The 27,406-nt window shown below is 29.8% G+C and overlaps 2 protein-coding genes across 6 annotated transcripts; one reads left to right on the top strand and one right to left on the bottom strand.

Moving 5' to 3' along the window:
• The first annotated feature begins 8 nt into the window (after positions 1-8).
• On the top strand, positions 9-3,329 carry LOC126835200 (zinc finger protein 235-like). Its single transcript, XM_050567592.1, has 5 exons — positions 9-126; positions 266-426; positions 507-653; positions 718-1,580; positions 2,465-3,329. The coding sequence occupies exons 2-5, from the start codon at positions 295-297 to the stop codon at positions 2,748-2,750; spliced, it is 1,428 nt and encodes a 475-aa protein (XP_050423549.1). The 5' UTR covers positions 9-126; positions 266-294; the 3' UTR covers positions 2,751-3,329.
• LOC126835199 (uncharacterized) lies at positions 2,907-26,463 on the bottom strand. Of its 5 annotated transcripts, none has more exons than XM_050567586.1 (15): positions 26,252-26,269; positions 17,769-18,083; positions 8,530-8,642; positions 8,320-8,434; positions 7,289-7,365; positions 7,048-7,160; positions 5,977-6,303; positions 5,843-5,901; positions 5,063-5,126; positions 4,895-4,985; positions 4,708-4,815; positions 4,470-4,620; positions 4,271-4,388; positions 4,071-4,157; positions 2,907-3,834 (listed from the first exon to the last, which is right to left on the bottom strand). In XM_050567586.1, exons 2-15 carry the CDS (start codon positions 17,933-17,935, stop codon positions 3,703-3,705), a joined length of 1,722 nt encoding a protein of 573 aa, XP_050423543.1. In that variant the 5' UTR covers positions 17,936-18,083; positions 26,252-26,269; the 3' UTR covers positions 2,907-3,702. The 5 variants fall into 5 exon arrangements, with proteins under 5 accessions (XP_050423543.1, XP_050423542.1, XP_050423544.1 ...); XM_050567585.1 differs by lacking the exon at positions 26,252-26,269 and adding an exon at positions 19,668-19,939; XM_050567591.1 differs by lacking the exon at positions 17,769-18,083 and adding an exon at positions 26,409-26,463 and having other exon boundaries at positions 2,908-3,834; positions 26,252-26,283.
• Positions 26,464-27,406: the final 943 nt, after the last annotated feature.

Below are 27,406 nucleotides of genomic sequence, written 5' to 3'. Positions count from 1 at the left end.
AATTTGATAATTCAATTTATTATCAATGAAGTATTAGTATAAAGACAATATTGTTTAAAATAGTGTTTTACATTTATGTGAACAATAAGTGTTTTCTGTATTTTTTTTAATATAAAAATATTTTAGGTATAAATGATAAATACATTATGTCATGACTCGTGTTTAAAACTTGTAAAATGAATTACAAATTTCTTCAAATCTTACCTTTAAATATTTAAAAGACATCAGAGGTGAAATAATACATATAATACTTCATATTCAATAGGTGCATCACCAAAGTATACATTTTGGATAATGGCTCCTGTGGTTGATGTGGAAAAAGTCTGTCGATTATGTTTCCGAGAAGACGATGGTCGTAGCAAAATGACTTCAATTTTTGAAAGACATGAACTCGAAGATACTATAAGAAAATGTGTGCAAATAGAGGTATTAATTATAGAGGACATATTAATATCTTGTAGTCTTTTTGTATGTCATGTAATTATTCTGATTATTTATTTTTCTAGGTATCATTGAACGGCGATGAGCCAACAAACATTTGTGCTAGCTGCATGTTAAGCTTAGATTCGTGGAATAAGTTTAAAATACTATGTGACAATACTAATGCTTTTTTGCAGCAATACATACAAGACAACATAGAAACAGAACTAGATGTCAGTTTGTTTTACTAACATTCGATTCATACTGTGTAATTTTAATTACTTTTTTTTTTTTTAGTTTAATGGTGAAATATCAAATTTAGGTCCACTCGGTTTTACTCCATCTCAGATGTCTGATTTGAGTATTGGACTACTTGAGAACGATTCACTATGGAATTGTATGTCACAACATTGGAATGATGGTGATACTTCGACAGAACTACCGTTACCAAAATATACGAAAAAAGTAGGACCGCCAGCTAACTCGTCTATTGGAGCCATATCAGATGATGATTGTGTAGACATGACATTAGACCTTTTAAGTAAAAGAAACACCGATTATCAGTACAATGAGGTACATTGGTGGAATTCCAAAGCAATATCAATGAAAAAAATTGAGAAAGAAAATTCTAAACAATCTAAAGGACTATCGAAATCAATGGCTAAGTATAATCGGTATTATCGTAAAACATATTTCTGCACTTTCTGCCCTGAATCGTTTACAAGATTTAACGATCTCATTTCACATGATTTGGTTGTTCACAATGATTTACCAAAGAATCATTTCTGTAAAAAATGTGGAAAGGTGTTTTTGTCCGAAGGAAGACTTCAAGTACATGAAAACATTCACAGAGAAAAATTATTTAAATGTCAGTTGTGCTTAAAAAAGTTCACACAAAAAAAAACTCTCGATAATCATTTAAATGTTCATATTGGTCAGTTCATGTGTCAAATATGTGGTTTTAAGTCGCCCAACGCACACAACTTAAAAATTCATGAGAGTACTCATTCCTTAGTTAAAAATCATTGTTGCAATGTTTGTGAAAAAAATTTTGCCACAATGTCATCATTACGTAGACACAAGCGTCTCGTTCATCAGAAGAACGTTATGTTTCGTTGTGATTTATGTGATTATACGACTATGCAACCATCAAATCTAAAGTAAGTAGCAATAATTATTAAAGTATTCAGGGGCAAAACTAGCAGGTGTGTTGTAAGAGTACTTACAACCAGAATTCAAGAGCCCCTTCTTTTAGCAACTTCATATTTATTGTACTTATATTAAGAGGACGCCACACGGCATGTACTGTCTTTGCCTAATTATCTGGCAACAAAGCAAAATTATATTACTTAGAATTTAAATAGTTTCAGTTGAAATTAGAGTTTAAACAAAAATATCAAAATTTAAAAAAGAAAATATTCTCAGGGAAATCACGTTGCTTTTTGTGTTTAAAAACAACTTTTAAACAAAAAAAGGAAACCTATTTAAAAAAAAAAAAGCGAAAGCTAACTAATGTAACTATTTTATTTTTAAAAAATTAGTTTAAATTTAATATTTTGTTAAAATTTATGATTCTAAATAATATATATTTTTATGCCGTTATGGTTTTAATTAACATGACCATTTTAACACCAAAACAGATTCTATAGAATTCATAAAATGGTCTGATAATTAGTTGTACTATCTAAAAATAATTAATAAATATAGAGCCCCATGCTCTCAGTCTGCGCTGATTATATTTACTCTTACATGATTATCATACAAATACAAACTGTTCTTTACTAATATGAAATAACTAATAACTAATAAAAAAAATCATATAAAAACAATTACTAATATACCCAGTTTGTTAGCTTAGGTATAAATTATGTTTAAAGAAGTAATGTAAAAGCGATTTGGTCATTTGTCAAAGATATATTGATATAAATTCCAAGGGGCAAACACCGAGGGTATCAAAATATGTAGTTATTATACTTTCAGCATCACTAAAAGTACTTTTCATTTTAACTGGCATGATATTAATATACTTTTCTTTTTTATGTAGGTATCATAAGTCTAGCCATACGGCACAGACGTACGTTTGTCATTTATGCGGCAGAACTTTCAAAAATCAATTTCTGTACAATCATCATGCAGAAGTACACGAAATGCCGATGTTTACTTGTGCTCATTGTAAAAAAGCATTCAAAAAAAAAAAATACCTAAAGGACCATTTGAGTAACAGCCATGGACTAGGATGCATCACAAACCGATCGTATAAATGCACTATATGTTCTAAAACCTTTTCGAGACCTATATATTTAAATAAGCATACAAAAAAATTTCATTAGTTTCCATAAATATATTATTAGTTTTAGAAACATAATTAACTAATAACGAGAGCTATGATTTAAGGAATTGTTTTTATTGAACATGTTTTCATGGAAATTATACATTATACAATTATATAGATTTGTATTTTATAACAATATAATTTTGTATAAAACACATCATTGTAATAACAATACCTTCTCAGTTCCCCATTGAAGCTAAAATACCATTATACTGATGTAAAATGATACATCAAAGAGATAATTCTAAAAATGTGTAAATTAAGATGTATATTATCGGAGCATTTGTTTTGTCATACTGGCGCAACTATGTAGTTTAGTGTAGGCATAATGGTGTATCGGCTAACTTGGGGCATTATGGGTGTATTGGTTAAATACAATAATATATTACAATATGATAATATAATATAGAGTATGAATTATTTTACCCCAAGTCCCAAATTAGCCTTGATGCCCAAAGTTAGCCGGTTTTACAGTAATAAACATTTTTTCTCAAGTGCATAAAAAATTGTAAATAAATCACGTCTTCTTATAAAATTAAATGATATTTTAATTTTAATAACGATTGCACTGTTGAAAATTTATTGTATAAATCAGATTAATATATTTATAAAGCTATAATTTATGTGATAATAATTATAAAAAACAAATACTTCTACGAGTTTATTTTGTACATAGGACAAAATCATTATAAAAAATTTAAATCAATATTAAAATAAATTTCAAAAACAAAAAATAAATATACCTAATATTAAAATTTTCTTTAAAAAAATAAATAATTTAAACGTTGTTAAAAAAATTGATACAGTTGGTACTTAAAATAGTTTCAATGAATAAAAATCAAAATTTAATTTGCTCGAATACACATTGGTTAGTTTTATCAATACTAAAATAATAAATTTAAGTCATTAAACAATACAATGTAATATAATTTAAAAATTATTAAAATATACTATAAACTTTTTTGTATAGCTATCTCAACAGCTTCTATGATTGATTCTAATACAGGCACTCGTTCTCGTGATGCTAAGTCTGTTAAATACATTCTACCTCTGTTGTAATCATTGACTGCGATTTGTGTTAACTGTAAGATATACAATTTTATGAATGATGTTTAAGATAGTAGACTAATAATATTTTAAAAATTAGGGAGGGGACTAAAATTAATGCTGAGACCTGAGTGGAAGGGTTTTGTTTTATACAGTGTGGTTTGATTTTATGTAATATATTTAATATTAGTAAATAGTAATGTTATGACTTTTATTCATAACTACTAGTCACAACCGAACCACGTGTATGTTTATTAGATTGAAAACCAACCTTTTCATTGTGAACGATACAATTATCTTTGTTGAGATTCTGAACACACAATACCGTCCTGCAGCTTTTGCCGATACAATAAGCAGCCTGAAAATTAGACGATATAAAATCTATACTATGTTTATAGGTACCTAGTTGTTGAAAAACATGCATATATGAAATACGTATATAGCGCTTTGAAATATTATTAACATAGGTACCAGAGTCATGGTAGCTAACGATCTTGAGTTGTTTGGAATAACAAATAATAACGTGTGCGAATCGAGTAATACTGATAAGTCTGGTTTGGAGGCTGCGTGATACGTCAAGTTTGTTTTCCTGAAAATATAGTCGATACCGTTATTGGCGTTAAGACAGCGAAAAGACGTTGCACGTAAATACCAAAAGTCATTCGTTTACCTGATCAACGGAATGGCTATGTCTTCTATCCACCGGACGTCGTCGCCACTCTCTCCTGCCAAGTAGATGTCTGTGGTCTTCGAAGGTCTCGTGTCAACCCATCCCTGTGGCACTGACAACGACCTGGTCACAGACGAATGGTACGTGCGACCTACAACGGGGAAAAAACCCTCAATGGCTGACTGTCGGTCGGAATAATCGTTACAACCCAGTTAAAGCTTCGGGCAAACATACTTACAGTCGTCGAACCCATTGCCGTTAAGCGGTTTGTCCGGTAGCTGTAGATATTTCGAAGCGATCGCGTGGAACTGGTCGAAAGTAAAAGACACTCGGTCAATGTCGATGGCTGCAAAAAAAAGTAAAAATATTGCGGTCATCAATGTGGATATTACAAATTATTGACGTGTCAAATGCTAATCGTTTACCGTTAAAATCGGAAATGTTTTCCGCCGTCAAATCCATCACCTCGTTCTCCGAAAGATTACGATTGGTCAACAACCGAATGGCCATTCTCACCTGTTTTGCACAACAAACACGTTCTATCAGTATAGCATACCAGCAAATAAGTGTCTAGCATAATCCTACCCACATACATCGAAAATATTTATCTGTCCGGTGGCTTTGGTGTCGAACATGTTGAACGCATCGCGAACCTTGCTAAAATTAAACAACAATCTTATGACTGGACAACAAAATCCTCAGACAAGCTTTTCATCTCAATGAATTTTAATAAGTCGCAACATATTTTAGAACATGCGTTCGACGTCACCGCGTCCTATACACGGTCATTAAGAGAACGTCGCACCAGTGATTTTCAGTGGTAAAAACATGTTTAAGCAGACTGAAAATAACTCGCTTAATTTTGGTATTAGAGTAAAAGCACCCATTATAAAATTAAAAGAAAACAATATTCCGGAGGGCAAGACGGTGCGTTTTTTAAAAAAAAATTAATTTTTTGGAAAGTTACAGTCATTTAAAAATGTTAAAATAGTCGTTATTTCTAAACTATGTATTGAGCGTTATACTTATAATAATGAAAAAAACGCACCGTCTTGCCCTCCGAAATATTGTTCTCTTTTAATTTTATAATGGGTGCTTTTACTCTAAATCCAAAATTAAGCGAGTTATTTTCAGTCTGCTTAAACAAGTTGAGATGAAAATTTTTTTTAAGTCGCTTTCAAGGATGCTGTGATAGTCCAAAAAATAAATTAACTACCAAAATAGAGTCCTAGTTATTGAGCTAATAATTATACATCACAGTTTAACCTTTAAATTAAGATTTTGTAAAAAATTGCCTATACTTTACTCCTTAAAAATGGGCGGTGCGACGCCCTCTTAAAGTATACCTAATATAAGGAAACGGGAAATCTTACCGGTTCGTAGAGTTATCTTCGTTGACCTCGCCGTTTTTGTGGGGTTTTTCTTTTAAAATCTACATCGACGTTAAGTTTTGACATTATACAATCACTAATGGAATCGCGCTTAAAATCAAAACAACGGTACTCACTTGGACTACTCGGCTTAGAGCTTGTGGTATATTATCAAACACCAGAATGCCTTGTTCGTGCGCGATTTTATACAGTATCGTCAACGCCTCTTGTATGTCGTCCGATTCCGTGGGTGATATTTGTTCGCCGGCTACTACTGTGCCGGAAACAGTGTCTTGTGGATGGATGACCACCACGACGTTTTTTTGGTAACCAGCGAAATTGGCTACCTCGATCGCACTGGCCACGTTCCTAGTCTGTCTGTCGATCACGTAGAATAGAACGGTTGCGTTTTCTTTGGCCGTGTGTTCGATTTCGATTAGATCTTGACTCCAATGATCCACTTGCTGTGACAATTTTACAGCTTATTAATAATATGAAAATCGATTTCAGAAAAATGACGAATTCGCATTATGCAAACAATACAATTAATGTGTACGTACAAAAAAGACGTAAACGAGAGACATTCTAACAGACGACCAATGACTAAGTGTTTCGGGGTAAAATAACGATATTGTAAGCAATAATACAATTATATAATATTATAACAAGGCGCGTAATTAATAATTATCGCATACGGTGCTTAATTTTCAAAAATAAAACTGAAAGACGTGTATGTATTTAATTTTAATTTTCCATTAAACATCAGTAAACACATTTTTTTTTTTTTTTTTAATCTGACAAAGCTAAAACCAAAAAGATTAAAACCTCGGACAATCCAAAACCGGCAAATCTCAAATAACACCTTGAAGCGATGTTAAAAAAAGTCACTGGATTTGCTTTGCTCATGCGGGTACCTAATGATTCGACGCCATATTTAGAAAGGAACGGGGTCATATTTTTTAAGTATCCACAGACGTGACGACTAATATAATGTTTCCAAAACTACAAAAAAAGCAAACTAGGGTCAACAAAAAAATTTTTTTTTTTATTCTAAAATTAATTTGTGTTAAAACTCTTATGAATAAGATTATACGCGTTTATGCATCGATATTACTAAAATTTACATACATATCTACCTAATATTTTTTGTGTGACAGAATATTAATTCCATTGAATGATTGATTATTCGTTTTATACATCATACTCACAGGGTTGAAGAAAGACACACCAGCGTCTTGCAGATACGGTATAGCCACCTCCTTACGCCATGTGGTAGGATTACACGACCCACCGAGAAATACGTCGTAACTATGCAACGTCCCTAAGGAGGAATCAAAAACGACAGTTAGAAAAACGGACAACACACAGGTTATAGGCTTTAGCACAGAGGCGAAGAGCTGTTCGAAGACATATTTGGTAATGTAATGGGGTGTTTGCAATTTAGCTTACTCAAGTTGCGTTTTATTCCTCTGTGTTTCTCCTGATCTCTTTCCAATAGCCGAGAAAATTGCACTGACCTCGGTATTCTGAAAAAAAAAAAACATTACAGCCGTTGTCAACATCGTCGATCATAAATCATAACTATTATTATTAACTTAATGCCAATAATAGAAACCCGTTTACTCGACAACAGATGTATGCAATGGCGGTTCACCGCTGAAAAATTATGCTTAATACACATGTGGTGAATTTTATTATAGATTATTTGGATTTATTTTCCCGAAATTTATTAATATAAATTAAGTATTGACAGACAGCTGTTGTAGCCGTCGTGGAGGCAATACAATTATACCACAACAACAGATACTATAAAATATATACCAAGTCGAGATCCCGTTCACAATATTTACAAACGACCATATATGTGCTTAACCCCTAGGTAATAAAATACTAATTCATAGTTAATATTGCCACCTTAAACATAAATGTGAATGTATATTATAACACACAGTTATCTCCTATTAGAGATGCAATTGCCAATTAGTCTTCCCGACAAAATCATTAATTCTATGTACGAAAACAACATTCGCTTTAAAGCTCCGAGTATCGCTCGAATACTGTACCGCACCTATTATACAGGGCGTTTCCAAACGATTAATCCGTTTTTAATAGGCTATAAGTCTTGAACCCATAGTTTGTCGTAAACGAATTACCAACCACATGAAAGAGGGGCAATCTCAAGCTTACTTACTACCACATTGGTTCTTAGAAGTCGGCATATTTCTCAACAATGAGCTACCACAACGATCGGTCGTCACCCTTGGCCACCCCGTTCTCAGACTGGGATTTTTTTCTTTAGGGTGTATATATATATATATATATATATGTGTTGTTTTATAAGTCATAAAACACACACACACGTATTAATTCATTCACAATGGCCACATTATACTAACAAAATCAAGTAGATATACGATCTGGGTTTTTGTAAAAAAAAATTCTATATACTATAACGGCTAATGTAACAGTATATTATTTACCCTCTGTCCAAGCCGTTTTTCAGTTTTTTCGCTAACAAACAGAATTCTCCAAATGTCATGTGCGCCGGAGAACTCCTATTGGCACATTTCATCGTGCACTGCATCATTTCAGCGACTAAAAAAAAAAAAAAAAAATAGCAAGACCCGATTTTAATAACAGAAGGATGTCAGCACACGACAGACTTAAATTCAAATTCAAAATGAATTTACCTTGAGCTGATGTCGGGTACAACCCTAAGTCGTTGAACAGCGCCTGAACTTTGTGGGCGGACGCGTTCGTGTTGGGCGATCCCACACGAGCGTTCCACACAAGACACAGCTCTCTGAAACACACAACAAATTGTAAAATAATGATTCATGAGTCGTAACATTTAACTTGTAAACACGTGTACTTTGACTCAGAGTTCCGGCAAATTATTTTTTTGGTAAAATACTACCTCCTAATGTATAAACAATAAATTCCCGTGAACCGTTTATTTAAAAAGTGCGCACCTAATGGCATCGTACAAATATAAGTGTAAGCAAAATAGGTTTAAGTATAGCACTTTTCTAAAATTAAATTTTCTAAGACCTAGATAAAATAAACATGCAGTATGACATGCTTAATGGAATATTTGTATATTATACAATTAATCCTTAAACTACCTATTACGGTCGCGCTCTACTCTAGTAACGCCTCTGATGTATATCAAAATTAATATACACATATAATACTAATATATAATGGGTATAATAGCCGAAAGTTAATATTTTATGCATTTTTTTTATTCAAACATGTCTTACCGCCACTTAAAAAATACTATTCATAATCTGACAACTATTACCATAATTCAAAAATTCAAAAGAAAAAACTTGCAATTCACATTCTGCTTAAACTCTACAGAGATAATACCATTTATTAACAACACTTATTGATGTAAACACATAATAGATAATAATAAGTATTATCTATTATGTGTTTATACCAATAAGTGTACAGTGTAGTAGTTATGCATAATATTTGTGTTTTAACTTTTAATACATTAATTATCGTTAATAACTTCAAGTTGCAACTATAAATAATCATCCCATTATTGTCTTCCTACTCACGTATATTTTTATCTATCGCCATATTTGTTATTGAGCTGTTATCATAAGAATTTAGCACAGTATGTTTATAATTTGGTAGAAATACATTTTTTATACATTATATTATTATTTCGTTTATATAATTGATACGATTTAAGATAAGCACATAAAATAAATAAATACATTATACAATCAATGTTGTCAAAATTAAATATCTTACTGTTTTTTTTTTATTAAAAACATCTGTAGAATTCAATAAACATGTAACTATAGTATAATACTATAGTTGCAATTTTATAACTTAATATATTTTATACAAATAAGATATTATATGTATAGTATTATTACGAAAATACTACATTTTAAATCAGTAGTTTGTGGGAAGTATAGAGTGGGTAGCCTAGTCAACGAATTGCTTTAGTTTATTTATATTATTATTAAAGCTAAAGGTGATTTTAACCTTGGTCTTTATCGGAAATGTTATTAACCTTACATAATATTGTACAGACAGAATATGTTATATACACAGGATATACTTGAAATAAATGTCACGCTGTATGATGTAATTCCCCGTATAATATCAAATAAATCCTCTAAAACTTGCTACGGATTTCGTTATGTGTTTTATAAGTAAAAAGTATTAAAATTATAAATTAATTAATAAAATAAAATAGTGTAAATTGTAAAGATATTAATTAGTTGCCTTTGTCCTAGAAAAATATTATATAGTTTGTTAAGTGAATTACTAAAAAATGACCATACATATGGTGTGATCATTTCTTTTGTATCTTCAGGAATGTATAAATATTAAAAAGTAAACTAAACAAAATATTTGTACTTAGAAAATTATTGTTCAAAAGTAATTTTTTTTATTTCATTGAAAAATAAACTAAATTTTATTTTTTAACTAAAATGCTTTATGTGAAGTGTCACTAATGGGTGACTTTTTTACCAAATGTACCACAGCGCTATTGTCTTATATTATCACATATGTATAATTGTGTTATTAAATTGTACAGATTGTATGTTCTTATCAATAAAAAATAAAATTAATAATGCTTCATAAAAACAACAATGAAAATCTGATCATAAAAAATAAAAATACAATTTTTTAAAAATGAATCTTTACTTTGATGTGACTATTACTATTCATTAACATTACAATTTATAAACGTTACAATCTGAAAAACAACTTAAATGGCGTTGGCGAACTTTTCGACCTTGCGACCAAAAGGTCAAGCTATTTAAATGGCACGTCAGGTCAAGTCAACAAATAAACAATTGTTAACATAAATCAATTTTCCGAAATTAACGATAAGATAATAAAGAATTTTTCCAATCTCACAATACTTCCGTTCATCAAATGTAAATGTAATCAAATGTCATGAACATCCGTATTGCCATATTATCATCATGACACAAATTCGAAAGGTCAACTACCAGATTGATGACAATTGACAACCTACCAGGATTAAGGTATATATTTTATACCTATGCTCATCGTGAATTATGAAAATGTCCACACCTGATTTACTAAGCTCATAATACTTTGATTAGGTACAATGTATTGTAGTATGATTCAAGGAAATAGATGAATTTTATTATGCCCTGCTAAGCAAAAGTGCTGTAACTCGAAAAGAAACGAGTTGGCTACAGAAAATGTATATAAATCACAATTGATTTTTACTTAATTTTAAATAGTTTTTTTTACAAATTTGTTTTATATAGTTACGGCACTTTTCTTATCAGGGCGGTGTTATGCAAGATGCTGGTTTGAAAATTTGGGTACGGTTAACATTAAGCTGATGCACAGTGTATGACGTATTATGCTACAAACACCGAATACCAACTTTATTCTTGTGTTTTTAGCGTTAAAGGTAATATGATTGACACGTAGAAAATATAAATATTAAGTTGTTGTTTGAACACATTTTCTTGCATAAGATATCTTACTAGTTGTTAAATACACACATAGTATAAAACGAATAAAAACGTTCGCAATAAAGTGGTTATTTATGTACAAATATACTTATATATTATTTAATATTATAAGTTGAGTATACCGAAAATTGGCAAATAAACGTAAAACTGTCTTGAGTAATCAGAAAATACGTGGTCAGAAAAAATGTAGTGCTATGTGCAAGGATTAAGTACTTAAACACTTTCTCAGATTCACATTGAAGCTTAACCCACAAATTCATTATTTCAAGAAATATTATAATTTTTTAAATACAATTATTTAAATGGCAAAAGAAAATTTGTTCTGCTATTTAGGGGATAACTTTTTCTTTAGGTTGGAGTCAGTTTGGTTTTAAAGTATTATAATATTATAAAATGTTTAATATAATAAATACAAAATTTAAATTAAAAAAATATATATTTTTAGTTTCTATGTAAATCTGAGAATGTGTTTAATTTTTAATTTACATTTATTTTATAATTGAATTTATAGAAACGTAAACACTATTAATTGCAGTTTTAACAATAAATCATTGATTGAATGGTCATATATCAGTTTTATCTAAACTCCTAGTAAGATATATTTTATTATGATTCATTATATATTTTTCAGATGCTTGTTATGGACGGCAGTTATATTTTTAAATATAAATACTACAAATTTAAAATAACAAGGATTTAGTTTACATTATTAAACATTTTATCGTGTACATAGCTAGCAAGCGTGGAGTATTTTCCATCTTTCAGATTTTCATTTCAAGGTTACGTTCATTGCGGAATGGACAATTGTATTTATATAAATAGTTACCGTAGTTTGGCTTCTTTTCGAACTATTAATATTGTTCTAATTCTAATATTTTAATCTCTTTAGATTTTTCCCAAACATTCATTTAATATTTGGCAAAACTATCTAACCTTCAAAAACCCTTCGAAGGTCACTAAACAATAAGCAAAAGAGCATATTATGCATTTCATTTATTAATAATTTTTATGTAAAATATTGAATTATTATTCAAATTAAACATATCACTTGGGATAATAAAACCTTCAACCATTAATTAAATAACTGAATAAATGATTATTTTAACTACTCCATTTTTCAGGAATTTATTTTATAACCCTTAAGAATAATTTTTAATATTTTAATTCCTACATAAACCCTAAGATAGTTATGGTTTAAGAATGATGATTAAAGATAATTAAAACTCCTTAAGCCTCCCTACAATTTAGTAACCAAATATACGTAGACTTTACAAGACATTTTTGTTATTATTATGTGGAATTAAACCCTCAAATTTAGGCTTTTTACGCTTATATACACGTCACACTAAACTTAAGTAAGTTTACAAGATGTGTGTATACATATATATACATTCTGACCATAAATATCTTTACACCGATTTGATTGTAATGCGATTAGTATTATTTTTGCACTACATGTAATATTATAAAAGTACAATATTCTAGGCCTCAGATTATAAATAGGAATAGCACTCCCTTTTCATTAATAAAGTATCTGACTATACAATATAGATAAATGTACTCACCTATACATTGTAAATTTGTGAGGAATAAATTTAGCGAAAAGTTTGTAGAAAAACTTCAATATTCTTAAGGGTTTTGTCCCATCGTCTTTACCTCAAATGTATGTACTCCAAATCATCGTACAGTCATTAATAACAACTTCAATATAGCCAAAAAGTGATTTTAATCGAAACATTTAAACATTTGCGATGTACTAAATTCATTAAAATTATATAAAATTAACATTAGCGGTTTTATTAGGTGTTATGGTGTTTACTTCTGTAAAATGTACGTTATTTAACATGTTTTTTAAACTTTTTCCGATAACAGAAACATAATGAAGAACTGTATTCAAAACACACGAGTGTTGAGCAAACCACATAACGGCACATTTATAAGTACAATAATATTGTACTTAAAATAATCCAATCCGATAAGTTTTGAACCGAAATTGTCATGTTATTTCGATCTGTTGAAGATGGAATATGATGAAGAACTGGTTGTTGTAGTTAAACAAAAAATGTATATGTAAAATAATTCATGGTAAACGTCGAATAGGCGAAACGAAAATTGCGGGCAAAGTTATGGTTGCGAGATCGCCTACGAATCGTCGTGGGATTTGGAAATGGACGATGCAAAATAACAGCGACGGTGATTAAAACAAGCAGGTGAGACCAGCGCCTACAACACCGTACAATTTGGATTAATGTGTGGGTTAGGTATTTCTGGTAGGACACGAGTCTTCGCGTCGCGTAGGTTTGGTTCCAGGGACTAGAATTCCACCATGAAGCACACCTGTTTTTATAACCACCACAGAAGATGATTAACCATGAATACCAGACAGGAAATACACATTTTTATTTTAAATCACCGATTAATTTTACTTAACAGTAACAACTTGCATTAAGCTGTTAGTTTACCTATGTATATTGTGATATTGAAAAATCATGCAAATATTATTATATTTATGCATACATTTTCTAATTTGTTTTAATTTTAAATAATTATTCTTATAGAAAATAGAATACATTTATTTAATTGTTTATAAGCTATACAATTTTAAAAATAGGAAATATTGTACAACGATTTAAAAAAAGTTGCACATTTTTAATTTAAACATTTTTAAAGAGTTTATTTGGGAGTACAACCTTGAATAGACTTAAATGTAAGTATAATATAAATAAAATATATTTACAGAATGTGGCTCAGAAATTATTTTTAATAGTACTCACAATGGACCAAAAATGCATCTCTCCTACATCAAAACGGAAAAAATTGAGTTTCATTACTTTACTCATATTTAAATACGACTTGGATATAACTAATATAACCTAATATAACTTGGAAAAAATATTCACAATTTTTAATTTTTAGATATAACCTAAGACTCCATCAATCTGCAGTAATAATATAAGAAAAGAAAATCCCCCAAAAATATGAAAGTTTTTCTTTAATTCCACTTATGGGTGTGGTTTTAGAAATTAACACTTAAAATTATACTGAAGGTATAATTAGTTTATACCTAGAACTTGATCACTTTTTTTTTTTAATGTATTTTTTGTCATTGAGGAATACTAGCTCCGCGTTTGTGTTTATTTTCACTTTTTAGTTTCACCAAAGAGTCTTCTCGAGTGATTTTGTCGCTTTCAACTCCTATAGTCCCGATCATACAGTGCTGTTTTATTATACGTGTGAATAATCATCAAATTTGTATTACATTTATTAATTTTGCATAATAAACTTAAAAAAATAAACATACGATTGAGTTGTGAGTGTATAATGCCAGCAATAAAGGATTCTTTCGACATTTTTCAAACATAATAAAGAGAATTTTTTAGGTACAACATCGAGTTTGTTAGTTGCATGTATTATTAAATATTATTGTGTTGGTAAGTTTTGCTATTTGTTAATAGTTCTATAAAACATATTAATAGTATTATACTTGAAATTCAAATTTTAAATAATTAATTGCGTTTATATACCTAATGAAATTCCAAAAGGTACCCTTATAAAATTTGTAATTAAATACAATTTTAAAGTATCAAATTAGAGCTCGGGCTTAGAAACAGCTATTTATTTAATAACTGTATTATAGTATATTTACCGAAATCAGGTTCAACAAGGTAAACAAAAAAACAAATATGATAAAACAAATTTAAAAAAAATTAACACTCACGTTTAGTGTTTACATATTATTACATTGTCATAAATTAATTCACAATAGTCTCAATAGTTGGTTTTTCTTGATGAGTATAATATAAATGTACAATAAATAACTAAACATAGGTACGATTTTAAAATACATATTTTAATACAGTTGTTACTTGTTAGTGTTATTGTTCTAATATTATCAAATTAGGTTGGACATATTAATGGTTTAAAATTATATGGTTAATCGCCTCAACCATTAACACATTAACGTTTATTTCTTATTATTTAAATATATTACTTTTTAGTCATCTTTAAAAACTCTTTTTCGCCATTTTGTTCCAAAGAAATCAGATTTTTTACTTTATTTTAATTGTTTAAGTACATAGACCATAGTATTTTAAGTAACCAAACGTGGTAGTTTATCACCAAAACATATAACTATACCTAAACTTGCGATTATTAGTAATTACTCATCATATTATTCGATGATATATGTTTAGTATAGTCAGAAGTCACCTATTAATTATTCATTATTATTACCTACCGTCACTGAAATAGTAGGTACTCATTTTTAAAAATGTATTTTACATTATAACCATTTTACATTGTTTATATTTTAACAAGAAGGTATAATATGACGCTGTAAAAATCGTATTAATGTTATTGTTTTCTAATTTCGTATTCAGGTAGCATTTATTATTATAATAATATATTCCAACGTAGTTTAATAATTCCGCACTTATATGTGAAGACTAACCATTTGTTTAATTCTAAAATATAACAAAACTAGAAAACGATCCTTGTATCCTACAATAAAAGCTGTCCCTATAGTTACAATAATATTAAAAAGTGATAGTTCGGTTTTGTGTCGGTCACTATACCTGTAGTATCGTAGTGCGTAGTTTACGTCTAAATGACATCATTGCCCTATATATGTTTCGTCTTTTCTTAGGTTCATATGGTTAATGTATTCAAAATGACGTCAGACAAACTATTATTAAAAATGTAATAATTAATTGATTATGCACGGATCACATCACTATTAAAAACGGTTACTTGTTGTTCGTTCATCACTATTTTTTTAATTAACCCGTTTGTTTGTGCTAAAAACATGTATTATTAAACTAGTTTGAGAAAATAAAATAAATATGAAGAAGCAACTTCAAAAAGGTCGTAATAACTAACATAAATTAGATGTTGTAAGTTGCAACCAAACAAGCAACACCATCACTGTTTTAAATTGATGTTCGATAAAATAAAATAAAGTAGGTAGGTACACTCTGTATGCGATTGCGTTTTCGTTATGTAGATGCGCTGACGAGTAAAATTATATCCCGTCTGAACTTGGTAAATAAGCTACAACTGATGTCAGTGAATTAAAAATAGGCATTTGTACGTAAGCGTTGTTTGCCTCGGGTAAGCATCTGTTTTTTTATCTTATTTTCGGAGCTACATCTTTTGACGAGTGGTTGATTTGCTGTAAAACTAATGTTATAGTACACAACGCCATTGACGGTTGACGAGTAACGCTTGAATAAAACTATTTTGAAAAACACATAACCGTGAAACAGACCACTCCTTTGACGAACAATGCTCTATGGCGTTTGGAAAAATAAAGCAATTATATAGAGCGTAAATCGAAAATTAAATTGCATCACCAATGATTTTATTTGAAAAACTTAAACAGTCACTGTTATTTAAAGCTTAGCTGTTCGAAATTGTAGGACGTGAACTGACCTACCTTAAGACACCAAAATTGTTACTTCAATAATAATCATAGACAGTAATCTGGGACTAGATGAGCAATATCCACCCAGACATTTTAAAAAGCAAGCCAAGATGACACTTTGATAGATTGTTTTTCTTATTGTAGAAATATGATCATCCTTGTTGGTAATCTATTATCAATGCTGAGATGTCGCATTCCCATATATAATTTAGACTTTATTTAATTTATCATTTTTTGAACCTTACATAGGCAGTATTCTTAGAAAATGAAAGCTTTATGAAGAGGACCGAGGACGTCAGTGGTTTGGTGTTCTTAGTCGCTGGTTTGACACTATAGGTCAAGGGCGCCCCATTTGCGGGACGAGAAATTATCTGGTGAAAAGGAGCTGTCATTCCCCTTTTCGGAGACAGACTGATTACCCATCCCGGATAGCTAAAAAACCTCCTTTTAGGAAAGGGCAGCGATGACCCTACATGGACTACATAACCTGTTTCCTTTAATCACATTTCATTAAACCAAGTGATAAATATAGTTTCAAACAATATGATGGGTTATTATTTTCTTTATAAATATGCATAATAAAATATAATTTGAAAACAACGATGTTTTTACAGAACTGTTTTTATTGCGGACAGAGACCATTCGTGTGGGTGCGCGTCGAACCCCTCACATGTCTGCTAATGTTAAGAGTCGATAATAACCTGTTTTTTATTTAAACCCAAAACAAATTACATTTTTTTAGGGTAAATACATTTGCTGAGAAATTTTAGTTTGGGTTCTTTTGCTGACTTATGCAAAATGTTAATGATCTAGACCATGCTACTATATTAAGTATTTCGGTTTTGTTTGTTAACTTTATAGACAAAACTAGTTAATACGAATTTATTTTTATTGTGTAGTTAAAAATAAATAGCTGTGAAATGAATTGTAAAGCGTAAACCGATATCGACAAACTGATCATCCAATTGTCCATACGAAATTATAACTTACACTATGAATTATGTTTTTTTGTAGGTACCTGTAAACCCTGGATGTTCTTCTAGCCATCGGATGTTGCCTAGCTAACTGCCACGAGCTGCTGGTCTCCCATTCCGTTACGGCAGAGCAACTCCTTTTTGCTGGCACGCGTCTCTTGCCGGTGGCGGCCGTACGCCGTTGTTTACCGCCGTCATCGCCGCCGTCCATCGATGGTCCGGTAAAAGCAGCTGCAGTCCGCCACCGCTTTATCAAAGTGTTATCAATAAAAAGTTTCGCCAAAAACCATCGTTGGAGGACGTTGATGGTTTAATTTTGGCGTTACGACGGCACTGCCGACACGTGAACATGACTGGAACTGAAAATACACACGGACACGGTGTAAACAAACGCGTGTTTCTTTTGGACGATTATGGAGAAAGGCATCTCGTTTGACCCCACTGTCGCCGCCGACCAATTAGATTCCGTAATATCCGTTTTAACCTTTTTAGCGCACCGAGTGGATTTAATATTATAGTAGTAATACAAACTGTTGTTTTGCCTCCAAAAAAAACTCTCGTGTTCTCCGTTAGCGACCGTTTTGGTGCACTTAGTGCGCAGTTGCCAGTGGTTTGCATACCGTCACTGTTCAGGCATCTCCTCTATCACGCATAATCAATGACAATGTACAACGCGCGCTGAATCGCCATTCATCTGAACAGTGTCTGTCAATGATGTCGGTAATCGAGACGTTAAACATTATAGTGGCAGGTGGTCAATATAATTAATAATATCGAAACGGGAAACCGAAAATGTATATTTCACTCTTCTTTTTCAATCGAATAATGCGGTCTAAACTGCAAAGACAAACTTTAACTGTACGAGCCCAAAACGTGTACTCATTGAGGAAAAAAACATATTTTATCAACATTATGAACATAATTTTTTCTGCATTAAAAAAAAAAAGCCCGTCAGGACAAACGATAATAACGCGCTAGGTAATTAAAACACGTCAATTTACTGTAACGTGTGATAATATACACACACACACATAGACAGACAACAGCTGGAAATAGTAACCACCAAAGGTCAAGAAAGTATTTCGAAAAGAATTATTAAACGCGACCTTCGAATCTATCCGAGCAATATAAAAGTAAGTGATAACATAATCGTGTTACTAACAATAAGTAATAATCATAATTTAACTCTGATTATTGACATACACGACCACCTTGAATGTAGACATTTTTCATCGTTGGCATTACTAGCGACAGATTTTTCGAAGTCGATCAATTATACATATTTTATTGCTGTAAATTGTTCATTTTTATATCGAGATCAATTACTACAAAACTATTACGATATTTTATTACGTTGGTATTTATTTATTCTTTCAATAACCTTGAAGTATTTTAAAGCTGACGACAATACATAAAAATGCATTTCGTTGAAATTGTATAAATAAAGGAAAAGAAATGACTGTTATCATTATCTCGACCACTTATTTTCCATAAATGTTATCAGCTGTAATACAAACAAAACTATTATTATTTTATAGTAATAAAACAAAATAGGTGAAACATTGTTTTGAGTAAGGAAAAATATAAACGAATTGGTTCAACTGTAAAACGAGCAAAGCATTACAGTGATTTGAACAGAACAAAATCAAACAACTTTAGGTAGAGAGAGTTCAACATCTAAGCGTATGTACACCAATAATCTTGTACGTGCCATAGCAATCAACGATTCTAATGTCGGCGCCGAACATGATAGTGATAACACTACTTCCGTGATAAAACGCAGTAATCTTCCGCGACTGGATAATAAAAATGTACATCCGATCGTTTTAGACGGAGAGTGTTTTGTAAACGAACAATAAGATAAAAGACGATTACGTGCAGAGGAGAAACGATAGGTACGTGAAAATAATACAATAATGATTATCGACTTGTCGACAACTTACCCTGAGGCTTATTAACTCGAAAGCCATGGAGTACACTTCTTGTCTATAAGTAACGGTACCTATTGAAACGATAAAATAATACTGCACACTGGTGATTTGACGCGGTCGTGTTTAAAATAACGAAAAGTGAACAAAAGAAAAAACGAAGAACGTGTATAATTAGACGCGTTAATATGTTTTAATTTTAGTAACAATCTCGGAGTGTTGTAGGCCCGACACACGACTGTGCTCGGACGGCGGTTGCACACTGCGGCCGTGGCGGCGGGTGGCCTGCCGGAACGTCGTCGGCTATGAATCTCGGCCCCCTGCCCGCAAACGCCAAACACACACACGCACGCAGGCAGCATCGGTTGTGCAATGTTTCAACCGCGGCTCTCAAAATACAACACGGCGTAGGAGTAATTACCATTGTGTGTACTTTTTTTTTATGTCTTAGCTGTTCGGAGTGTCCGTTCTTCCATCCCGCCTTGTTTCTGTTGACCGCGATCATCATAATTTTATTGTTATTGTTTTTAATCGATTTACTAGCCGCCGCGCCGTGGCTTTGTCTTCTGGTCATCGGCATGTAGTAAACGTACTATTGTTTTTAATTTGGTTGGTAATATCTCATGTGTTTGAGTAGGCTTTCAAAATCCAGAGTCTGAGGATACTCGAGAAATGTGAAAATTCAACCGACATTTAGCGTCTACCAGGTGTCCAATAAAATTGACAAACACATTACCCTCCTCCTTCCGCAGAAATGGTAAATGATCCGCTCTTCCGTTGCACATGTTAAACGTTAAAAAAATACAACATAGACCACAGTATGAACTTCTTATCCAACGAGCGATGACTGATTTGTCCATCAGTAACATATTTTGTCCAATATGTTACTTTTAAGAAGAAAAGTTACAAGTACCAAAACTAGATTGTTTAGTCCAATGAGTAAAAAAAAAAAAAATGTAAATATACTAAATATCTTCATTTATGATTTTAAAAATCATAAAAAACCAGTATCATACGAAAATAATTATGTGTACCAAAATTTCTTTGTAATGTGAATTATTCTTTTTAGTTGGGTTCAAGTTTTAAATAAAAAATAGGTTAGGTTCGGTTTTGAAAAATTGAAACGAGTTCGCTTAGAACTGAAAAAATAATCTTTGTCAATAAATAGACAAAATAGTATCAAAATACTACTTGGTTGTTTACGCACTACGATAAATTGTATTTAAACTATCACATGTCTTTCCATTATCATTTTTTTTAACATTTGAATTGTCAATTAGTTGTGATAGTAATTTGTAATAGTATATATATATATATATATATCATATAAATTATAGCATATTATGATAGTGAATACTGAATGTTATTATTGAATTGTAAATTGGAATTTTTTAAACGGATAAAAATCCAATTTAAAAAAATGAAGGAGTTAAATATAAAATATAATTATTCTAAGATACAAAAAGTGAATGACTATTGTCTACAATACAACTTAAAGTATAAATATAATAAGTTATAATATATTATCTATACGTATTCACACACACACACACACAAGTTATTTTACACTTCGAACCGGTTAGGTTGTATTTAAGTATACCTGCCACAAAACTTAACTAAGCTTATCTGTATATATTTAAATAAATTGGTTTGTTAGATTTATCAAGGTTATAACTATTGTATTGATTTTGTGGATAATATATGTTTTATTTAAAATAAACTTGATGTCTAATATCAGATATTAGGTATATAATATCTACATCATAATTAATTTCATGATATTACGGTAACGACTAACGGCTTACCTCGGATTTCGTTTTTTTCTTGTTGAGACAAAAGTGCTTTTTGAGGATTTTTATCACATTTTCTTTTTGATTCTGGGTACACTTTTCTTGGATGTCCCCGTGTAACCATTTTCGATGATATTAAAAGTTTAATTACTAATTGGAAATCATTCGGAAAAATAAACACGAGTAAAGGACTAACAAAAACAGTTATATCTACATATGATCCACCATAGAATTTGATTAATATTATTAACCGCATTAGAGTTTAATAACGCGCGCGTGCTACTTTGTCGTAGATAAAGCTAAAGAGTAAAGAGAAGAATCGATGAGACCACTTGACGACTAATAAACAGTTCACGTGCATACTACACACTCCAGTTAAAATGTAAGATTATAATTTAGTAGTTGTACAATTTATATGTTAGGAAAGTGCATGCACAGCTGTTATTGTTATTATTTTTTTATCGATTAGTAAGTATCATAGGGAAGTAGTTAATGTGTTTGAAGTATTAAACCAACAAAAAAATTGGTTTTTATGATCATTTCTATTTTGGATTATTACGATTTATGTAATGTTTATTTGTCTGAAAAAACTCATAATTATGTAAGGCAGTAATACACTTTACAGAGAAAAAAGGAAACAGAATGTATCATAAATTTAAAAGAATGTGATTATACTATTTTTTTTCCTGGTGTTATATTATTTAAAACCAGACTACTTTTACTTGGTATTTTATTTTACTATGCAATGCATAAATCATCTGTTCAATAACATCGTTGTCAGTTCCCGCTGTTTACACTTTATAAAAGTCCAATTATACGAAGTCCCTATTACTGTAGGTATACCTACAGTCAATATGAATTTGCAATCTGTATACATCCTACATCATTGCACGTTATGAAGTGGCAACTTGATAACTGATGATAATTACTCCTTTAACCCTAAGAATATAAACAAATATTTAAATCGATATTTTTGTCTTATTGTCAGAATGATATAACTGTTAGAATAATAAGTTAATTAATTAATTTAACCGTTAGGTTATTGTTGTATAGAAAATCAGATCATTTAAAGTTTATTATTTAATGTATTAAGGGGAACAACGAAAGGGCTACTATCGTAGAAGTATTACTTATTGGCGAATCTATAGGATAGATTTAAGTTTTTTTTATGTGAGGCATACTACTTCCTCTATGAGGGCTAAAAGGCAGTTTTTGATTTGGCTATTAGAAAATTAATTAGATTTATTAGAATAATTATAAAATAGTAAAAATATAAACACTTATAATAAAATGTCAGATAAAATAAAAATTGGCTTTTCAGGCTCCATAGACGAAAATATGTGAAGCTATTACTCATTTATTAATTTTTGTCTTAAAGAATCTATGTTTACCTGTGTTACTATTATTACCATCAATGTTAAAAGAAAAATTGTGGTATGTACTATTGTGTTGATCTAGTATGCTGTGTCTTATATGGCAACCTATGTTTTAGGCAGCCCGCTTGATTTTTTAAATAAAGTTGCTTCTCTCAAAAAAAAAGTTTTAGTTTGGATCATCCCACTCTCTCGCTACCCGTCTCAGATCGCAATTCTGTCAGGAAACCTCATTCCTAGGAAAGGGCAGTGATGGCCCTATATAGGTTGTTTAAGCTGTTTCCGATATTATTAATATAATCTAGAAATGGGGTTATGATAGGTTTAAAAGGATATGACACTAGAGAAATAATAAATGGTTACTACAAAATGCGGTCATTAGTTTTTAGTTTAAAGTGGAACTATCTTCAAAAATAAAATCTATGTATATTTTTGTATGATATATGATATTTTTTTGAAAAAATTTATATTTTCATAATTATATATAGTATAAACATAATTATTATGATTAGAAAATACACTTGTTGTTTGTATAATGCGATCCTATCTGTTATAAAAGCTGATTTATTATTTTTAAATATTTAAATATTAATTTTGATTTTCGAGGAGAAACCAAAAACATTTTAATTACCAACTAACCATTCCTTAATTATATTCTCTTATACTTTTTTAATAATATACTATTAATTTGTTTAATAGCGTGTAACTACTTAAAAAATAGTTTTAGTACTGTAATATTTTAGAAGAAAAACAATGATTACAATTATTTTACATTTGTCCACTTTTTTCAATCGCGTTCTATGTTATTTGCATTGAATAAAATTGTCTGGTTCTAGCTTTTAAAACACTATTACTTTTATTCATTAATTTTTGGTATTATTTGAGCTGGACAAATTTTTCAATTGACAGAAGTGCTAAGAAAACGTGGTATACAATGACTGAAATTTTAAATATTGATATCGTACAAATTGTTGTTGTATACATATAACGTATGTTTGGACATACAACTTTTGTTTAATTTAATAAGATGTGAAATTGAAAAAAAAATAATACCGGTACTTAGAAATATATATATGATTTCCATTTATAAAAACTCTAGTTTATTTTCAAAATATTTTATAATATCGAACTAATTGACGAAATAATAAATTGTTATTTTTCGTTAAATTTCCTATTTTATTTCGTGTTTATAACAATTATTAATTATTTAGAGCAAAAACTAAAACTTGAAGAATAAAAAAACTCTAAATGGGCAATGGCACTTCTTGAAAATTCGCTATTTGTAAGTTGTGAGTTGTGACATAATATTACAGTTGCTTTGCTCGTAGTCATCGATGTAAACTATTATTTTAATTTTCGGGTTTTAGCTTTTCATTTCTTAAAAAATACAAACATTTTTAAAATCTTTAATTTTTATTAGAGGGAGGGTAATTGTCAATTGATGGATGTTACACGTTGACTTATCGTTTGTTTAATTATATCCCAGAAAAAATTTAACTAGGATTTGTCAATATGTTATGACCCGTTTAAAATAATAATTGTGTGGTGCCTGATGCAGTGTAGTTTCAATCGTGCCGTTACGCGTCTGACTTCATATTTTAATTCTAAAATGATCTCATCCATATAATCACGTATAATAATAAAGATGAAGCGTATTTATTCTTTTTGAAGTAATCTTTTGCAAAATAATTTGATTTATACGTATTACAGGCACAATAAACACACACGTCACATACTACACCAGACATAGATGGTGTTATTATCCACCGCCGTCTACCGTTTGTTTGCATGCTTAAAAGGAGAGTATATTACGACATAGCGTTTTAGAAAACTAGGTTTATCAACACAACTCGACGCATCATTATACTAATACAATGGAAATTTTACTGCCGTTGTATGTTTTATAAATGAGTTTGCTTTTTAATGTTTATTTATCAATGAATATCATATTATAAACAGTAAAACGTGCTCAATTTTTCGATTTGTATATATTATTATTTATTATACTATATATTTGTTTAGTAAAGCGCGAGTCTTTTTAATCACGGGAAACGATTATAAGAAAATTACCAATAAGAAATATGTTAAAATAGTTTAGTAGAATTATTGGCACACTATAATTTTAGTATAAATTTGAAAAATCTGTATTTTTATAACAATATCCGATTGTTTAGTGTAAAATACGGAAACTTTTAATATTTTTAACTTTTTTTTCCTTATACTCTGACATTTCTTTCTGTCGTTTTCTGACAAGTTTAAAGGGTTCTAATTGGCGGTATTAAAGATACCGTGTACACAAGAAAATAAAAAATTACATAATATGAAGACCATGCTAAAACAGTTTTTTTGTAGTTAACTTTTTGTTAGAGTTATAAATATTTTTATTTTTTGTGTACGCCGAAAACATAGCAAGCCTATTGAGTAATTGTTAATAGTAAAAACCATGAAATACTCAGTCCATTTAAAACTATAAATCGATTAGTAAAATTAAATAAGATAATGTTATTATTAGAGCTCGAATGTTTATGACTATGCATATTTTTTTAGCACGATCAAAATTATACTCAAGTATCATACAAATTCGATTCACGATGTCTAGATTTCAAATCTACAAACTTATTTTGCATATATTTGCATATTTGAATTTTGTTAAAAAACAATAGTTTTTCTTTATAGTACCTATCTAAAAAAAATGTATTTTGTAATCATAATTTTGTATCGTATATATTTATAAACTTGTTGACTTTCAGTTATTTGTATATAAATTGGTATAGTAAAATTTTACATTTTATTAAGAAGACATAATAATATGATCAAGTAGAGGCGCCAGGGCTGGGCCCGGGTCCTCCCTAAAAAGTCTCACCCCCCCCTTCCCGAATTTAAATAAATTTAGTTCAGCTTCATAGCAATCATTTTTATGATTTTAAAATAAATTATAATCCGTTATTAAAAATGATTTAATGACTCATAAGAATATAAAAATATTGTAATAATATAGTGTATACGTAGTATTGTGCGATGGATATCGATTAACTTTATTGATGTTTATTATAAAACCGCTCGATAACAAATATATAATGATAATGGAGTGTATTCAAGGATTTTGAAATAATATGTTTAAAAAACTTTAGTTTACCGATTTTTAGGTTAAGATATTAAATTGTTATAGATGCTTATTAGTTATTGGGGTTAAAACCTGTCTATAAAATGACCACCAAAAATCATATAATACTATTTATATCTATACAACTTTTAGAAGGTAATTTATAAAATAGCTGTTATATTATGACGTTATGTTGTTCAGTATGCAATTTAAAAAGTTTTAGTTGATGGTGTTTGAATAAAAAACAGAAGTGCTACATATATTCTAGTAATCCAACAAAGCGGGATGATTAAAAAAAAAACAATTGATTAAAAATGACTTAAACAATCTTACCTTTGTTCTATATCACTACTTGAATGTGAATCCTGAAAAAAAATAATACAGATTACATGTCACGAAAATAATTGTGTTATAAATTAAAAATGTATTCATGTTAATAAAATAATAATACATTTAAAAAATAATAAGTTAAAACTATAACTGTATTTACATGAATTAATATTTGGTGTATTTAAACATAATATAAACGCACCATTTCTTTGGAACTTGTTTGTTTGGAGTTTTTTACTACCCTTTAATTTATGAACTGTTCCCAGTACACAGAAAATATTGATTGACCGCCAGTAGAGCCAACTTCTTTTACATTCATATACTTTGAAAATCAAACATACAACAGCGGCGCCAGATAGATATTTTTTACTGAATAGTGGTCAAAATTAGGTGAACTATTTTTCTAATATTTTCCATAATATATAATTAAAAATGTAATGATATTTAGTAATAATCATAATATATTTTCATTTTTCAGTAATTAATGATATCATAAACAAATGTTATAAAGTTTTATAACATTTTAAACGTTTTAAATGTCGTCAAATAAAAATGAAAATGTTTCAAAGTATCGTTATTCAATATATTTTGAGAAGCTATGTAAATGTTGTGCATTTTGTTAGCTGGTTTATATTATTATTTTTTTAGCCTTATTAAATCTTTCAAGATAACTAGAATACAAAGGCCTATGAATAATAATAAAAAGTAATTTACTCCATAGTTTAGTAAATAGAACTTTTCTTTTAGAGTAAATCTATTTATCATAGGAGAAAAGGTTTGTAAAATAAATATGAGTGTTATCATTATGTGTATATTTTATGGAGATGAAGAATCTCACTCATTTCTATCATAAAGATACAGAAATAATGTACTTAATAGGTTATATCTCCAACTTTAAGAAATTCTATTTCAAAACTCTCATTTCAAAAAAGTATTATTAAAGTTTATTTAAATTTACAGATAATTAAGTAAGGTAGGTCCAGTGTTCACAGATAAAAATACAAGTATCGATAAAAGCATTCTACCTAATGACAATTATTTGATTAAAAATTAATTTTTAGTATAAGAGTTGATCGTCTGTCTATAAAAATGCATTACTATAGTTACCCATGTTATATCGAAATTAATAATATAATGAAAATATTTTCAATACCTTTT

The sequence above is a fragment of the Adelges cooleyi genome, unplaced genomic scaffold (genome assembly GCF_023614345.1).
Source record: "Adelges cooleyi isolate 19-005CV unplaced genomic scaffold, UGA_ACOO_1.1 ACOO_flye_CR_arks_rails_tigmint_CR_PRNA_23, whole genome shotgun sequence".
Taxonomy (NCBI): domain Eukaryota; kingdom Metazoa; phylum Arthropoda; class Insecta; order Hemiptera; family Adelgidae; genus Adelges; species Adelges cooleyi.
The sequence above is the reverse complement of the archived record's forward strand: the minus strand, read 5'-3'. Positions and strand labels throughout refer to the sequence as shown.

Excerpts from the sequence above, each read along its gene's own strand:
- LOC126835200 (XM_050567592.1), top strand. The coding sequence starts at position 295 with ATGGCTCCTGTGGTTGATGTGGAAAAAGTCTGTCGATTATGTTTCCGA. Across the intron at positions 427-506 it reads GAAAATGTGTGCAAATAGAG|GTATCATTGAACGGCGATGA; the intron begins GTATTAATTATA and ends TTATTTTTCTAG. Across the intron at positions 654-717 it reads ACATAGAAACAGAACTAGAT|TTTAATGGTGAAATATCAAA; the intron begins GTCAGTTTGTTT and ends TTTTTTTTTTAG.
- LOC126835199 (XM_050567586.1), bottom strand. The coding sequence starts at position 17,935 with ATGGACGGCGGCGATGACGGCGGTAAACAACGGCGTACGGCCGCCACC. Across the intron at positions 5,127-5,842 it reads GAAGATAACTCTACGAACCG|CAAGGTTCGCGATGCGTTCA; the intron begins GTAAGATTTCCC and ends GTTTAATTTTAG. Across the intron at positions 4,158-4,270 it reads CGTTAGCTACCATGACTCTG|GCTGCTTATTGTATCGGCAA; the intron begins GTACCTATGTTA and ends TCTAATTTTCAG.